This window comes from Corvus hawaiiensis, chromosome 5 (genome assembly GCF_020740725.1).
Source record: "Corvus hawaiiensis isolate bCorHaw1 chromosome 5, bCorHaw1.pri.cur, whole genome shotgun sequence".
Taxonomy (NCBI): Eukaryota; Metazoa; Chordata; class Aves; order Passeriformes; family Corvidae; genus Corvus; species Corvus hawaiiensis.
In genome coordinates this window covers 53,163,096-53,181,158 of record NC_063217.1, presented here as the reverse complement: position 1 = coordinate 53,181,158, position 18,063 = coordinate 53,163,096, and the positions used below count along the sequence as shown (strand labels likewise).

The 18,063-nt window shown below is 43.8% G+C and overlaps 1 protein-coding gene across 2 annotated transcripts in view; it reads right to left on the bottom strand.

Moving 5' to 3' along the window:
• UNC5C (unc-5 netrin receptor C) overlaps positions 1-17,250 on the bottom strand; it is a 254,683-nt gene extending 237,433 nt beyond the window's left edge. Inside the window, exon 1 of one of the 2 annotated variants that reach the window (XM_048303631.1) lies at positions 16,918-17,250. In XM_048303631.1, the coding sequence (XP_048159588.1) occupies positions 16,918-17,041 (124 nt within the window). In that variant the 5' untranslated portion in view covers positions 17,042-17,250. The remainder of the gene's footprint in view (positions 1-16,917) is intronic. The other variant, XM_048303632.1, reaches the window with a different exon arrangement.
• Between the last annotated feature and the right edge of the window lie 813 nt (positions 17,251-18,063).

Sequence of the window (18,063 nt, the reverse complement as noted above, 5' to 3'; positions counted from 1 at the left end):
TTTTTCTTCTTTCTGAAGTATGTCTGTTGCTTAATGTGCCTCATAGCCACAATATAACAGATAGTTCATATAGATGATGGCACATTTATTTTAAAAAGTACCAACTTTTAAGTTCATGTGACTTTTCTTTTGGTTTTCAACAAGTTTTCCTCCCTTCATGCCTTAGCTCATCCTGAATAGTCTTCCAGACTGAACTGAGGATGCTGAGGTCATTCCTGAAGCAGGGAAGCCTAGAGCCTCCTATGTCAGGGCCACATTGGGTCCACTCGATTGCAAACATCTAGTGACATGTGTGGGATGACTGTGGGGCCACTCACAGTCATTAGGCCAGACCAGTCCTCTTTGTGTGTGCTGGTGTCCTAACAAAACAGAGCAGCAGCTCCTTTATCACTACCTTCTCCTTCTTGACTCAAGTATCCATGCACAACATACCTGACCTTTACTGCCTGCATGCATTTGTGTCTGTCTCGTGGTTTTGAAGTGGCTGGTAAATATATACTACTCGGCTTCCGCCTTTCTCCAGCCTCAAATCCCACCGGTTTGTTCCCATCCCAAGTTTTCATGCAAGAGAAAAGAATGTTTAGTCTACACCTTGTATTTATGAACTTTATTTTCAGGGGAAGAGGGTGCTTGAACTTCTTTATACAGTGCAGTATTTGTCTTACCACACAGGAAAACAAAAATAAAGCCTGCATTGTACTCAAAACTCTTAATTCTACAAAGAAATGTATGTTTTCCGCTGTTACTAATATTTGAAATCATTAATCCTAGCAGGTTCATTTTTTTGTCTTTTAATTTTCCATTGCCTACTTTGATAGAAGACAATGAGGACAACTAAGTTTTATTTCTGTTTCTGTAAATACCCTCTGAGATGATCAAAAGTGACCAGTCATTGTCATAGCAAGGAAGATGGTCTTGATGGTACACAGAAAAATTAATCTCTGTTTTTGTTCAGAAGTAGGGCGATGTTCTGAGAACAAAAAACTGCAGAGTTGGGGCAATGGGAACATACAGCCTTTTCATTTTAATTACTAAGTCTTTGAAGAGGCTTTGCATCAGTGGGATTGCGGGTGATTGCAAAAACTTCCAAAGATGATTTTTATTTAAATAAAAAGCCTCAAACAATTTGTAGTCATAAACCAGCATTTTAACCAATAATTGCCCTCCTAGATGCCTATCTTTTCTTTAGCCTCTCCTAAGTGGGACAAGATCTTGTAAAGATACAAACCTTTCCTCCTCATTTTAGTGGTAAATAATCTCTCTCTTTGTTAACATTGGGACTGTTCTCTGATGTACTTTGCAGCATCTGCTCCTTTTTCTGCCCAGTTCTTTTCAAAGCATTCTTAGAGTCATGGAAATTTTCCCTGTCCAAACAGACCAGATAGAAATCTCTCCTCCAGGAAAGAGTCTTACAGAAACCCTGACTGTTAACAGCCCTCAGCTGGAGCAGAACTGAGACACTGAACTCAGGGAAGCTGCGCTAGTTTACACAAAATGAGAGGTCTCAGCAAACATACCTTGTGAAGGCCAGCTCGTCTACTTAGTTCACCATTCTGAGTGTAATCGAAAGTTTCAAAACCTAGAGCCTGTAGGCTGAAATTTATTGGGAACAGATGGGGCTAAGCAGCACACACAATTTACCTGTGCACCTAAATACAGTAATATATATTTATAAGCAGAAATGAAGCAGCTGGTCTCCATTTCCTCGCTAATGAAAACACCCTTGGCCTTCCTGAACTCCAGACCTATGCGGCCACAACTACTTGGCCTTCATACACACAAGTCATATCTGTTTGCCTGGCTCATGAAAACCCAGTGTTGCACAAATTCTCGTTAATAATTTTGGCTCTGTCCTGGTTTCGGGTGGGATAGAGTTAATTTTCTTGTAGCAGGTATGGTGCTTTATTTTGGATTTAAGATGAGACTAATGATGGCAGCACACAGCTGTTTTAGGTGTTGATAAGCAGGGTTTATACTGAGTCAAGGACTTTTTAGCTTCTCACCCCACCCTGCCAAGGAGGTTGGGGGTGCATAAAAAGTTGGGAGGGAACACAGCCAGGACAGCTGACCCCAAAAGGGATATTCCATACCATATCCTGTTATGATCAGTATACAAGTGAGGGGGAAAACTGGACAGGGGCTGCTGTGCAGGAACTTTGCAGGTGAACAATTGCACTGTGCATCACTTGTTTTGTATATTCTAATTATTTTGTTGTTATTAATATTACTAGTATTTTCTCTTCCTTTTCTGTCCTATTAAACCATTTTTATCTTGATCCATGAATTTTACTTTTTTTTCTTCTTCCCAGTTCTCTCCCCCATCCCACGGTGCGGGGGCAGAGAGAGCCAGCGGCTGTCTGGTGTTAGCTACCTGCTGGGTTAAGGCACAACAGGCTCCTACAGGAGCTGTCAATTAAATTATGGCAGCAGCTGAAATCTAAAGGTCACATCATCTAATATGAAACAACACAGCATTTGATAAACAGCACAGAGCACAGGTCAGAAGACCTACGGTCGGGCTATTGCCAGGTAAAGCTCTATACTCTCGTAGGTAAGTGCATCTTCCCAAATAATATTTCATAGGCAGTAAGACACTTCCTTAGCAAGAGACTTGCATGAACCTTTAAGCTGGGTTTGTGGGAAGGAAACATGTAAGCTTACATAAGCTATTTCAGTCCAGAAATTCCTTGTGGTTAGTTAATTATATATACTAATAACTTCCCAATGACAGTGTCTGGATGCAGCCTGCACATGCACACAACAAAGCAATGTAATACTGTTCATGCACTACAATGTTCTCAAGCAATGACTCACACTTCAGTGCAAGTTCTCATACTACAGAAAGCTAAGAATTGGGACTTCAGCCTTCCAAAATTAAAGTATTGCATTCAGGAACCCCTGTGATCTCTCTGGAGAGAGTGACTTGCTAAATACTTCGTAGCAACAGCCTTGCAAATCATAGCCACGGATCCCTAGGTGCCTGTAGGATGCTGACTGGGACACAACACTGATCGCAAGTATCACCATGTAGTTTTACACAAATCAAAATATGTTGATGTATCTTAAAATATGGACCATCTAAAAGCAAGGCCAAGGAGCTCCCTTTACACAAACAGGCTTTGTTTATCCCCTCAAGGAGGTAGGGAGTAAAAATAAGAACTCCTGCAAAATATCCTAATGTTATTGCCTATCTCATAAAAAGTATTAGTTGCGGTTTTTATTTTGGGGGGTGGGATCTTGAGAGGTCCATAGCTTGAAGGGGGCAGCATTCATGAAGGAGCCTGGCATAGTTTTGGAGACTGATGATTTTTCCAGAGAGTGCAACAGCCAAAAAATTTGAAAATTGATGTCAACTTTAGCAGGGGAATCCAACTGCAGAACAAGAGGAAAAAATTCCCAAAGTGAATATTTTTTTCCAATTTGCCTTTCTAAATAGTACTTTAGTTACTTTATTTCTTATTTTATTTTAGAGGTTAAAGAACACTTCCAAGTAAACAAAAACTGAAAAATGTTGTCTTTTGCACAACTGCTTTTTAAGGTCTTTGCTTGGTGCAGGGGAAAATGACTAGAGGGATGATCATAAACCTCTTCCTGAACCTTTGAGGCACTTTTCAGAACTGGACAAACCATACACACCGTTCAAATGCCCAAAGATGATTTAGTAGCCTCATGCAACCCCAAATATTCTGCCACAGACAGACAGCTGGTTACTTTTTCTTCCTTCTATTTAAACACAGGTTCAAAGCCTTCCCAGAAAGAAGGGGCCCAGCACACAACACAGTATCATAGGTCCCCCAGCAGTCCACTACAAGCCCAGCTCATGGTCACCTTTGGTTTTCCAGCCCTTTGGCCACTTGAATTAGCTGTGTAACCAGCCGCTTCTTAGTGTCTTATGCATGTCTTTCAGGCTTAGTATACAATATACAGACATCCAGACAGATAAAAATAGCAAAACTTTAAGACAAAGAGTATTGGCACTGCAATGACTTTTCCAGTGAAAAATATTCATGGTTGTATTGAGGCAATTGTGCCGTGCCAGTGTGAACGGCATCATTTTGTTAGCTCCAGCATAACTTAATTACATAATTTTCCCAGCTCATGAACATGTCTATATTTACTTTTTTATAATAAAATACAATAATGATTTTTTAAAATAATTTTCAGGCAAAGTAGTGCAAGAGATTAGGAAGGAACATATGGTAAAAGTCATTTTTGACCTATGTTTTATCCTTAAAACCCAAAAGTGGATTCAGTATTAAAATCAAAGCACTCTAAGTATATTATGAAATATTTACAGCTGTTATTACTGCCTGATTTATGTGTGCCAGAGACCAGATTATTCAGGCTGGTTTCACAAGCAGTATGTCAGTAAACAGGATTTTGTTTGGTAATTATATTAAACATGTCCATATAAGCTTTGAATTAATTATAAACCATATTTTACTGTACTTGATAAAAGCACTAAGCAGCAAGAACTAACGATGGCAAAAAGGTCTCCTCTCATTTTCAATAAAGCTTTCCATGTGAAAATCTGTCAACATGAAAAAGTTACTGCTTGTAATTAAAACCAGGCTTTAGTTCAGTAATATGTTTACATGTTATGTTCCAGAAGGGGGAAAAACGCAATTAAATTACTCTCCTTAAACCCTGTGGTTCACAAACACACAATCTGCTCTGGGCACGCTACTGATGTCAGCTCCTTCAGCAAGGAAGACAAAAAAATCAAGCTCAGCCTCATGACACATTTGAGAGTTTTGCACTACTAACACAGTGTGGCAGGAGTGTAAGGGAGCCCTGCAGATATATTCACAGGGTGTTTGCAGTGGGTTAGTGTGCCCACATCAGGCATGTCAGCTGTGCTCCTGTCAGTACTTGCACAAGGCTTTGCTAATGGACAGATAATGACACGGCAGAGGAAGTTACAGCAGTACTTCACCAGACTTGGGAGAGGGTCAGTGAGCGACTAATCATCCCTCTGTTCCAGCTCTCACGTTAACTTTCTAAGCCATCCCTTGCCTGTCTCCACAATGGCTTTATAGCACAAGGTCTATTTTCAAAGCAGACTTCAAAGTGACTTCTCTGAATTAGACCCACTGCCAAAGCAGGTGCTAAACTGTGCTTCTGCGGGTGCCAAGACCACAGTACTGGGACCTCAGCCTGCTGCTTCTTCTGAAGATGAGAAGTTCATCACCTGTAACATTTCTCTATACCAAGCACACACCATTTTTTCACCATCCTTTTCAACCCTCTTTTTGATGCACAGAGATAGGTGAATGCTATTTGCTGTGCCACTGGTTAACTAGAATTTCAGACCATAGGCATACAAACACTATCTTGACACATTTAAAAGTTTTCACACTGCTGTAATGAGACATATTTCCTAAACAGGCAGGAAACAACCTTCTTCCATGGCAACTCAGTGCTCCACATGAGAAAGCATCCTACAGACTTCAACATAAACTTTTCTCAAACAAGGCCATATTATATTAAATGATAAAAAACCAAGCAGATAAGCAGCTCTGTGCTTATCCTGTATTACAGAAGTCTGTACACTGGATTTGTTAATCTAGCTTTAATTCAGAAACCTGACACTCCCTGCTTTTCTTGTATCCATTTTTGTTCCTCATTAATGCAACCAGATGGTGACTTCAGCGTGATTACAATTCTGCCTACTTTAATGTGAACTCTTCATCTTACTATTATCAGATGACATTTGCTTTTCTTAATGTACATAGTTTTAGGAAAAGTACAGAAGTGCTATTGCTGTGTTACATGAAAAATTCCAATATACATTTAGCTGACATAGCATCAGCTGGTGTTTAAACTTGGCTTAGCTAATGGACTTTTAATGTCAGTGGGGTTGTGTGCAGTTACTGGCTATTAGCAGGAATGGGCCCTTTCTATAAAAATCACTTTTCCTCAAGTGTGTTGTTTGAACATTCCTTCCCCTGATTTAGTGACTGTCACCAAATACAAAACAAATGCAAGGACGCTGGAATCTACTGTTATCTTTAAAACCAACTTAACCTCAGCCTGGCCTCTGCAAATGAAATGTGTTCTGCGTTGGTACTAGTGAATACGAAACTTCAAAGACAAAAGACCAAATCTTCCTTGCCTTGCTCCAGTGAGTAAATCCCAAGCAATCCAGTGAAAATAATCAGACAGAAAGTAAATTTGATCACAACACTTTATCTATTAATTTCCCTAAACAATAAAAAGGCAATGAAACCAAGTACTGGTAAAATAAGCTGATCAGTAAAACAAAGCAGATTAATAGTCCACACATAGTCACTTTGTCACTTAAATTAATTTTCTTTGCAAATGTTTCTCATAAATGCAGATTCAAAACTTTACTCTTGAGACCACAAAATGATAGAAATGTTTATAAAGTAAGTAATTAAATTAGACATTTAATTTTTTTTTTTAAGATTTGGAAGGTTTTATCTAATAGCCATGCTTACTACAAAGAATTAATATATAACTTTGGGGGGTGGAGGGAAGAAAAAGATTAATATCAAAATATTTCAGGACAAGCAAAGGACAAAAGTTAGCAGCTGAACAGTTTTGCCTTTTGCAGTGCTTGTGAAAGGCATATGGCACTTCTCATTCTACTGCCTACACCAGGATAACAACTGCTTTTGTTACCAGCTACCAGGCTGCACTTCTGACTCAAAAGTTCAAGCCCATGCTTTAAGTAGCAGAGGTCTTTAGTTCAAAAGTGATTGCTAAGGCAGGAAATTGCCACACATTTGTGTGTAACAGATATTTACGTGAATATCTGCCTACAGTTGGTGACATTTGGCTGTCAGTGTTCTTATCTGAAATACTGTAACAAAATCCAAGAGAAAAAACTTCTACCTGAAAGAACCTTGCCAACTTGTTTTCAAGCAAGGCACCGCGTTAATCGCTCTACAGGAAAGAGACACATCGCTATGTGGAAGGAAAATGGAAAGCCTCAAAGTTAATAAAATTATTTAGCTTCAAAAAAAAAAAACCTAATCAAAAAAGAAACAACCCCATGAAAAGACTTGCCACCAAGTAAGATGAGATCAAGGTCTGTTCATCCTATAGTCTGACTCTACTGTGCCAACATATTTTTAACACAGAAGCAGACCAGCTTCTGACACGTGCTGGCTCTGAAATTAATGAAGCTACATTTGTGGTGGTCATAACCTGGCCTTGTTCCACATAAGTCTATCCTTGGTATAAACACTAGGCATTTAAAAAACAACAAAACTAAAGGAAACTGATAGTGAAGCTGACAGGTCCCAGTACTGAACTTTCTAGCTACAAACTTTCTAGTTACTTAGGAACTAAGAAATTAGGAACTTCCTATTTGCCCTAGTACAGCTATTTTCCATGACGAAGAGAAGGAAAACCTGCACTCATATTCTTGCCAGCAAAGATCTGCTGCATAAGAAGATTGCTGCATTTTGTTTGAGCAAGAGACCAAAAAAAATTACCTTCAAAAACTGGTGAGGTAGCAGAAAGGAAGTCCCTCAAGCTAGGTTTGAAATGTCTTCATGAAAAGAATTTATAATGAGGATGATGATTTGTTGAAAAATAGTGCAGCTTTGGGGCCAAAAGCCTTTGAGCAAGAAATACAAGTATTTCATGAGACAATTCAGCAAGATTTCATGTGAACAGCACTTGTAGAAGACCATAGTCTTCCCCACTTAATCACAGATCCATTCCTTAACCAGACAGAGTTCTAGTTTCCACAATGAACCCTGATTTTCAGATCAAGTGGCCAAATTTAACAGAGGAAACTTTATCTCTTCCTAGTTGAAAGCAACAGAGAATTTTATCCTGTTAACAGAGGTTCAAGCAGCAGAGATTTCTCTGTAGTCTCATCTGAGTGCAGACAACCTGAAATTTCAGTCTGGACACCTCACTCTTTGCCTGCTAGCTCCAGCTATTCACTATTAGTCACGGCCACTCATCTTTTGTATGTGTAGAGCTGCAGAGCAACCAGACAGACACACAAAATTGTGGGAAAATGGAAAGGTGAGACAGACACATCTGTGCTGACTCCCTGAGCAACTGGCTAAACTTAAGAGATATACTAATGAAAGAGAAAATTCATTCAGACTATGGAAGTGTGCACATCTTTGTGAAATTACTCCTGGTAAGTGCCTGCACTTCAGTCAGTGTCGGTAAATCCAGAGCCCATGAGAACAGAAATGAGTCTCGCTCGCTATTCTGTCCCACTTACTCCTTGATTTCAGTATGACTGAACTGCAATTAACCTCATTCAGTGAGACTGTATTATTATTTTCACTCAATATGTAAACTTTCCAGTATAAACACACATGTTGGGAGTGGACAAGACAAGCAATGTATTTAAACAATAGATACACCATATCATAAAAGTGGAGCAATTCATATACCAGGCATTATTTTAGAAAATTATGGCTGGAATACAGCTCTCCAAGAAGCTCTGAATTACTAATAATTCTGTGGTGATCCCTTTTCACTGTCTCATGTGAAATGCAATAAAATCAAGCAAAGAAACACCTGGGGAACAACTATCAGTTCAAACAAGTTTCCAAAACGGCTGCAATAAAGTCAGACTCTTTTGACAGATCATTCATGGCTTACTTGCACATTTCCTTGTATCTAGCTGATGAAATTCAAGATTTCTCAAACAATTGCATCCAGCACTCCAGGGACCAAGAAAAACGCAAGCTTTCCTTTTTCTCAAAGGATACACTGCTAATCCACTGAGATTAACATTTCAACCTCTCACTCAACATAAGACTGAGAAATAAAGCTACTTTACTTCTTTAAAATAACTAAAAAGGGATTGGCAGGAGCTACCTAACAAGAAAATGCTCAGCTGTTGCCAGGCCAGTGAAATCTATCTGAGCTCCTTAGCATTATTGTTGAAAATGTTACCGCAACAAGAGCAAAAAGATACTGATTTAATTGCCTAGGCAACCTCCTTGCTTTTATGACTCATAAGGCAACAGGGTCCTCTGGAGCACAAGTCGTTCATTCAGATGAATGAAGTACAGTTCAATAACATAGTCCTGAATTGCAGATTAAACGCAAATGAAACAAAACAGCCCAGGACAGTGATCCTTATTCCATTTACAACAGTGCTGCACTCATGCGCTGGATCTGCTTTTCCTCCTTCCAAGTTTGAGGTAACACCGTGGATTTCATTGGGCAAAGCAAATCTTCCAAACTGCCTGCCACCAGAAAGTCAGAGCTTCTAGGGAAGCATCCCTGTTCCTGAGCAACAGCATATACTTTGCATTTTCCTTTGTTCTGGTTCAGGCCAGGACAGAGTTAATTTCTGCAGTAGACAGGAGGGGGCATGGCTAGGACCCAGAGGTTATTCTATACCAGCTCACTTCATTTGCCAGAGATGAGGTGAAGGGCTCTCCTCCAAGTCTGGGTGGTGTGGCAGAGGGAGCGGTCAGGCATTGAAGCATTGCTGTGGTCAGGGAGTTTCCGTGTGAATCATTTGCTCTTTCTTGCACCTTCTGTCATCAGTATTGTTACTGTCACTGTACATTTTCTTATCTAATTGCTGTTCCCAGTAAATTGTTCTCAGCTCAACTCATGATCTTCACCTTTTGAGCCTCCAATTCACCATCCCACCTCAGGGGAACGGGAAAAGGGAGGAGGGAGAGAGCGAGCAGCATGTGGTTTGGAAGGTCCCCGTGGGAGAGACTAAACTGGGGAGTACCATTCTTAACCCATGGCATCTTCTATACATATTTCTAGATAACAGCAGGTATAAAGAAACCATCAGTGAGACTCAACAAATTCCACATCGAGAAGGTACCTGAGAAATGTAGCATTCCCTCTGTAGCATCCCCTCTTTAGGACAGTAACAAGACAAGAAGAATGGACTGGAGCACCAGAGTCTTGGCTAGTCAGAAGACTTGAGCTCATGTTTTGGTTTCCCTTACACATATGTTCTGCACATGTAGGCAATTCCCCCTAGACCTCTCCACCAAACAGTGATAAATACAGCAAACCTTCAAATCCAGCAAAACAGACATTGAATAACTAAGGCAATGTTACAAGTAAGAACTTCCCATAGCCTCCAGCAACGCAACCACGTAGCAGAGCTTTGCTAAAGACACAGCTGCAGATATTCCCCACAGGAGGTATTGCGTGCCTCTCCCATCCTGCCTGTGTAGGACTCAAAGGAAAGCCAGAATCTGAGGAGGTGCTGAGGCACTACAACATCACATACTGACATGGGAGATGTCCCTGCCTTGATGGGACTGTTGGACTGCCATGCAAGCTAGAGCAGCACTGCTTGTATTCGGGGAACAGCAAAGGTACTCACCTAAATTCAGCATTGCCTGACAGTCCCTCGTGGAAATAAGGGCACGTCTGGCACCACTGAGAATCTGGGTCTCCACCTCAATCTGCACCACTGTAAAATCAGTGTGATTTACAAAAAAACCAACCAAACCAAAAGAGCAAGCTCTAGAAAGTGTTGTAAATATATACCTTAACCAGAGCTGACCAGGAACGTAAATGAAGTCTAACGGTGAGGTTTTTCACTAGACTGGTTGGAATACGTGGAAAAATGCAAGTGGAAATGAAAACTGTTGTTGTCAGAAGACTTCACAACTTTTTAACTTCTTCATTTTCACTGAACACCTAACAGATTTTCAAAGAGCATAAATACGAATAGTTTGGGCAGCAGGGTAAATATTCAGGGCTTTACTCACCTTTTCTCTAAAATAACTGAATCTTTTCCTGGTTTTGATTAGGGTTTCTTGCTTTTTTCCCAACCTCCCCATAGCAAATAAACAAAAAGGAATATTTTTCTCTCTTTTTGTTTCCTAAATTTTCCATGTTGATAAAAAGGGTATTTTTAAGTGAGACTATTTTTCATTAAGCTCTTTCTCCCCAGCCCAAACTTTTAGATAATGTGACAGGCTATAAAGGGGCTCCCCAAATCCTGGCGTTTGATCACTTGAGAGGAAATCCCATATTTCCTGCTTAACGTCCATGTGATTTGGGATGGAGTCATAAAAGCAAACAGGAAGTTGTTCTAGTGATGACTACCTAGGGAGAAAGCTATATACAAGCATCTCTGAGGTTACTGAAAGCTGGGAAAACCTCTGGCAGCTCCTGCCCGCTGCTCCCACTCACTGCACCTTACTTGCGCCTGTTGTTTGTACAAGCAGAGCCAACCTCGAGGAAAACAACTGGAACACAGCTACAGTTTGGGGCTTCCCTTTAGCTGCTCCAGCTAGTGTGCACACAGTGTTATGCTACATCCTCACCCTAGAGAGAGAAATCTAAACACAATAACCACAATGGATGTTCTGCAAAATGTTTAACCAAACTTATCATGAACCCAACAACAATACTCAATAAATCACCTCCCCACCACAGCAGTGGAGTTCGGGGCTGGAGTACCTACAAATGACCCCATTAAATTAAGCACAGGGGAATAAAATATGTTCAAAATCAAGGGGAATTTTGTTGTTCCTGTTTGTTCTGTGTAAAGTTCTTTATAACCATTTCCCTTTTTAGCATAATTTCAAATGCTTGCTTGCAAATGATGCAAATTAAGTGTTTCTTTGAATACAGTTTGCCTCCCAGAAGACTTAATAACATTTCCTTCAGATTGCCTCTTGGATAATGTTATGACAGAAAGATCCAGGGGCGCCTGCTCCTGAGACTGGACTCTACTGAGCACACACAATAAATCACTTAAAACACCACCATTCCTTCAGCCCTTGGAAGCAGCCGGCACTGAGCTGTGCCTCTGCACAACATTATCCTGACGCTGTGCTGATGGAGGTTATGGCCAACTGGAAAACCACAGCTCGTCTCTGACTCCTTTCCTTTGATTCTTGACTTGTACTTGAGAAGCTGGTTTGTACCTCCAAGCTGAATGCACAGCAGAGCTGGCTAATGCAAATGACAGACACTGTAGTTACTGCTTCACTGGCACCGGTGCCAAGATCGCTGCCTGCTAGACTTGAATACCTCCACTGGGTGGCTAACAAGATGTGCACTTCACAAACCAGCACAGCCCTCTTCCCCACCCTAAAGGGAGGAAAGACAGTGCCATTTTTTCCTAAAGGGACGTATAGACGGTTATATGAAATATATTACATAGGCAGAGCATCCATGGTTACACTTTTATTTCAAAGATAGCCTCCAGTAACATGTTTTCAATGACAAACCAAGTCTGAGACTCACATTGAGCCCAATCCTCTGAATAAATCACAGCAAACTGTTCACTACTCAGAGCAATGCAAACTTACCCAGGAACTCCCCTTTGCACCAGCAATTCAAACATATTTTTCTTATGAGATGCAAAAGTAATTTTTTTGCCTTTTTGTAGAAAACGTATCCAGAACCGATTCCTCAAAAGTCCAATGACGTAAAATCCAGAAAGAACCAGAAATCGAGAAATACAGCCATACACTATAAAACAAGTTACTAAAAACAAGATTGTTTTGCTGGTAGCATGACATAAATGTGGCTTTGCTTTTTGAAGTATAACTATCCTTTGTATCCTACTTATGCACAAAATTCTAGACATATACTGTACAGAAATACACAGTTGTTGTCCTATTCAGCCTGGGCTTCTCTTACTTTCCATAGGAACTGATTTGCTTTGTATCCTATTGAACTGAGCTGGGTAGACTGTGCCTCAAAACACCTCTCTTCTACTTGCATAAAAATCAAGATATTTACCTGGAAATGTCTAATAAATGTAACACACATTTTCTCCTTTCCTACTGCACAGACCAGCTATGGAACTGATTTGCCTGGCATTGGCATAGAGTTATATTCCTGTTTTCAGATGTACTGTATTTGGAAAATTAAATTAGGAAAATCTTTTTAATTTGGTTAAGGCTGCTTCCTGTTTCTGAATTTGGATGTCACACACAAAGCGAGTCCCAAAATATAGTGAATTACTGGGGTTTAAGACCATTACCAAAGAAAAATGAAGTTGTGTGGTGAACGATCCATGTAAAATGATTAAGTGCAAACATGCACAACAACTGTGGAAATGTTTAGATGCACTCTGGCATTCTTACTGTACAGAGAAATAAGTGACACTGACAGTAATGCTGAAGAGCCATCAGGAGGAGCCTGTATGTGATCTATATATTTTTTCCGTAACTATTGCAACCAGCTGCTAAAGCCTGGAGCCAGAGGAAGAAGAGCTCAGATTCTGACTCCCATGCTCCCAGGGAGGAATCTCTCCTCTATGCACAGATTCATCCACTTAATTTTAATCCTGCTTAAATTGCACCTCTGTCAGCAAAGGAAACACAGTGGCTGCTTTGCTTTCAGCAAAGAGTACTGCAGTACTAAAATGCTACTCAGAACCAGTACAGGCTACCACATCCAGCTCAAGCTTGTCAGCATCATTGAAATCTACTACAGTGCATCCCTTTAAAACAGATTAATGTTCCAAAGGGCCTTATCCATTCACAACAAAATACTACTTGGCTCTTGCTTTATTAATACAAATACTACACCCACATGATCAAGTACAAGAGGTCCACTGCCGCATCAAGATAATTAAGTCCTTTCCCCGCCTTTTTTCAACAAGATGTGTTTAGGTATTTAATTAGGAAATGCATCCCCAAAAGGTTAGTACATTCACATGTTATATTTCACTTTTTCCGCACTAAGCATTTTCAAACTGCTGCTGTTGCTAATACAGACTATGCTGGGGCAAGACAAGTATCTGCACATATGACTCTTTTACAGCTTTCTTTTTAAATTATCACTTTGATTAAATCAGGTTTGAGGGGTTAAGCATGAAAAATGCACTCTTTTATTGTAAAGGAAAAAATGAAACACAGCCTCATTAATATGTAGTCCATTTAGCTTTTCTACCATCTCTTAAAACTTCGTTATTAACCCCAAAAGCTGTCTGAACCATGCTTGTCACTACAGATAGATAGCCTGACCCTCCCTTTCATCCCACCTCCACAACAGAAAGGTGGGAGCCACAGGGTAAGTGGATAACAGTTTGGGAGGTGGGAAGTGTGGGGGCTGCAGGGAAGCACAGCAGCTGAAGCCCAGTCTCTGCTGACTGAAGAGCCAAAGGAAAAGTTGCTCTTACAGAGGTGGCACTGAAATGCCCAGCAGGGGCACAGTTTGTGACATTTGAATTCTCATTCTGATGAAGCTTATCATAGAGTTATAATAAATGCAGTGAATGCCAGATCAGAGTTGATTCTGGCTTGATAATCACTCTGGCCCCATTCACACCACTTTGAGAATTAAGGGCTGTCTCTACCATTGCAGCCATTTCCTGTTCTCTCCTGATAACAGCGGAAAAATACTTGGCTTCGGATAAGAAGATAAGAAATACTAATAAAACAAAAAGTGTATTTAGGTCTGCTGAGAAGCTCACAGGAGGATGCCGAGATGCAGTGATAATCAATCTGCCAGGGAGTGAGGGGGGTTGGTCCACCAACCCCTCAGTTAACAAATTCATTTTCTACAAGGCAATGGAAAAGGAAGGTATGAAAGCACGAGTCCCAGGAATGCTCACGGCTTTCTTAGCCTGCTTCAAAAGCTAAAGATAGTTGGGGAATTGAGATGAAACATATATGTTTTTGAAATGTATAAATAGAATAGAGAGAAAACTTTGCCTGGTGCTATATGATGAGGAAACTTCCTGAAGAGGGCATAGTTAAACTTTTGATTCATTGCCTCACTGAAGCACCACGTACACATACACACATACATGAAGATCCCCACTGCACACACCAATCAGAAAATCCCTCAGCCCTGGGAAAAATGCCAAAACCAGGTCTGCACCCAAATTCTCTGCCTGGTCCTAGCAATAAAAATAAAAGTATACATAGAAAAACAAGTCCAAGACAAATAGCTATATCCCAACCAGATTCCCCGGATTTTTCACTCTGCTGTGGAAGTTTATCACACATCACACATTGGGAAATGTTGCTGAAGAGCTCTCCACTCCTTTCTGGATAGGTGAGCACACCTGTGTCCTGTGGCAGATCCCACAAGTGTGTTGCCCTTTGCAGCATAGGAACAGGGGGCCTGGATCCTCTGCCCTCGTGGCATTTCTGTCACACAGCATTGTGTCACAGAGTGTAAGTGTGGAAAGGAGAAACCATCTGAGAGTGCGAGGTATGAGCCCTGTGGCACAGAGATGACCACTCTGGAAGAGCCAAACATGGGGGGGGGGGGGGGGGGGTCCTCTCTTCCCTGCTCAGGCCATCTGTCATGCAAAACTCCCATGTCCTGCCAGCAGAGCAGGCTCCTTTCCACTCCAGGTCCAGCTACCTGAGAGGAGCTTTCTTCTCCAACACCCCCTGACACGATATATCTATATCTACACAAACTGATATATACCCACTGACATGTAGGTCTACATGCATATGGTACTATAAAAACCCCTAAATACAAAATACCAAACCTGTCCTATCTTGAACATGAAACTGACCAGTGAAAGGAAACGGAATGGAAGACACAGATTAAATGTGCCACGGTGCATAAGGGATTTTTGTACTCTCGTTCTCTGCTACTCCCTTTTCATGGCCAGATATCTGATCTTCCTGTGATATAAATTAGCAAAGGAACATGACTCTGAGGGGATGGAGTAAGTATCATCAGGAAATGGATTAGCACTATTACATGTACAGACACGGTGTTCAGTGCACCCAGCCCACCAGCTGCAAACCTACAGCTCCGTGCCTGGGAGAACCCACAGAAAGCCTGCCAGGGGCATGGGGAGTCAGAGCAACCAGCACTGCTCTCCTGTCAAAAAGGCCACAGAGGAATGCACTTTGTAATGGCTGGGTGAGAGCACAGGGTCAGATCTGTGCAGTTTTCACAAGTGCCTCTCCACAGACATGATGTGGGGAAAACCAAGCATTCTTACACTTGTATTATGCTAGCAACTCCAAATCAAAAGTTTGGTGCATGTTATTACTTCTTGGTTACATATATGGGGAAAATAAACAAAGAAGCTTCTAAAATTCCTTTTCTCTTGTTACTCATATAACTGGGAGTTCCAAGTGCTTTAACGAACCCGAACATCCTTGCTGTATGCAGCTCTGCCCACATGCAGCAGCAACCTCTCTCTTTCTCTCTCCTGTGTTCCACAAAAGCAACACATTTCCACATTAGGTCTAACTCCCGGAAAGAAAGAAGAGAAGCACCGAGAAAGTTTGTCCAGCATCAGCTCGCAGGAGAAAAAGCCTCCTACTGCGGCTGTCAGCCGGGTGGGTGCCACACCGAGCCAGGGCTCTTTGTGATGCTCTCAAACACCCCTAAACACGCACTGAGAAGCAAGATATTGCCATTTGGAAAGGGGAATTTATACAAGGGCTACAGGGAAGGCAGATCGAGATGTACTCCATAATCCCCGACACGGGAGGGGAAACAAAATCTCTAAACATAAACACAGAAAGACGGTAACTCCCTTCGGGTGTATCATGTTTTAGGCAGGAAGAAGGAGGGCGTGGGGGGCTTTGGGGGGTTCAAGACTGACCGGCGATTGCAGAGCTCCAGGGTACGACTGTGCCGCTGCGGAGGGACCCCCGCCCCGCACCTGCCTTTCCCACGCACCTTGCCAGCCCTCCGGGGCGCACCGGCGCCGCTCTCCCGCCCCGGAGGGCGCCGGCGGGGCTCCTTCAGCCCGAACTTCCCCTCCGCTCCCCATGCTCCATTTGAGGACGGAGTGCAGGCAAACGCCTGTCCCGGCCAGGCTCAGCACCTACAGACCCGACCTGGCCGGTGCGACCGGACGCCCTGGACCCCGGCGGGGGTCGTGCATGCGGGGAATTGCACATACAAATACAGGAAAAAAGATCATCACGGCATAAATTCGCATTTCTAGCCCGCACCTGGCGGACGTCCCAACCCCTCTCCATCCATCCATCCATCCATCCATCCATCCATCCATCCATCCATCCATCGCCTTACCTTGCGCCGCGGAGCCGGGGCGGCTGGCCCCCAGGACGGCCAGGGCAGGGAGCACCACCGTCTGCAGCAGGTATCCCAGTCCCAGCCCGCAGCGGGCCGCTGTCCCCTCCAGCCCCTTCCCCATGGCCGGGGCAGCGGGGGAGTCGCGCACAGCCGCGGAGCCTTCCTGTGCCGCCTCTGCCGGCCCCGTCCCACCTCCGGGCGCGGAGCGGCGTGGAGCCCCCGCCAGGCGCTCAGGCTGCGCGGAGGGCGGCGGGGCGAGGGGCTGCGCTCGGACCGGGCGGGCAGAGGCGCTGCATGGCCCCGCGGAGGGGCGCGGAGCCGGCGGAGCGCTGCTTTCTTCCCGCGGGCGGCTCGGCGCGGCTGCCTCCACCCCGGGGGTGGGCGGGGGCCGGGGCCGGGGCCGGGGCCGGGGCTGGGGAGAGGGGGCTGCGCCGGCCGCCTGCGATAAAATGCGAGCCGGAGCGAGCAGCAGACCCAGAGGGAAGGGGGCGGGGGAGGCTGGGAGCCACCCGCCGCAGAACCGGCCCCCTTTCGCCTCCTCCGCCCGCGCCCCCTGCGCGCACACCCGCGGGCACAGGCGCACGCAGATGTTGGTGCGCACACGTGCGCGCCCGCACACGCACCAACACACGCTCGCACCCCCGCCCCAGCCCACCCGGGCAGGGCAGCTGGGACCAGGCGCGGGAGCCGGGGCTGCGCTGGCTGGACCCCGCCAAACCCGTGGCTCTCGCGTCCCCAGACTGTCCCCGTGGGCCTGACACCGCCACACACGTCTCCAGGGCTCTGGGCGACCAGGAGCATCTTTAGGGAGCCATCAAATGCAGGATCGGGGAGCCCCACGCCGGACGGGGGATACCAGTCTGCTCCCACAAGCAGCAGGGCAGGGGGGAAGGTCGCACCAGGAGAGCTGCTGGAGAATCCACTATCTCTGGGGAGCATCTCCCCGTTTGCTCTCCAGGGCCTCTCTCTTAAGGCTGGGATCACTCCCTTCCAGCCCTTACCCTTCCACTCTCCTTGCACCCGCAAAAAGCTGTCCCCTGGCCTCTGACTTCACCACGTGCCCATCAAATCTCACTCAGAAGGATAGCGGTGCCCACACCTCAGGTTCATTGCTCAGCCAGGGCTTGGTCAGGTGTTACTGTT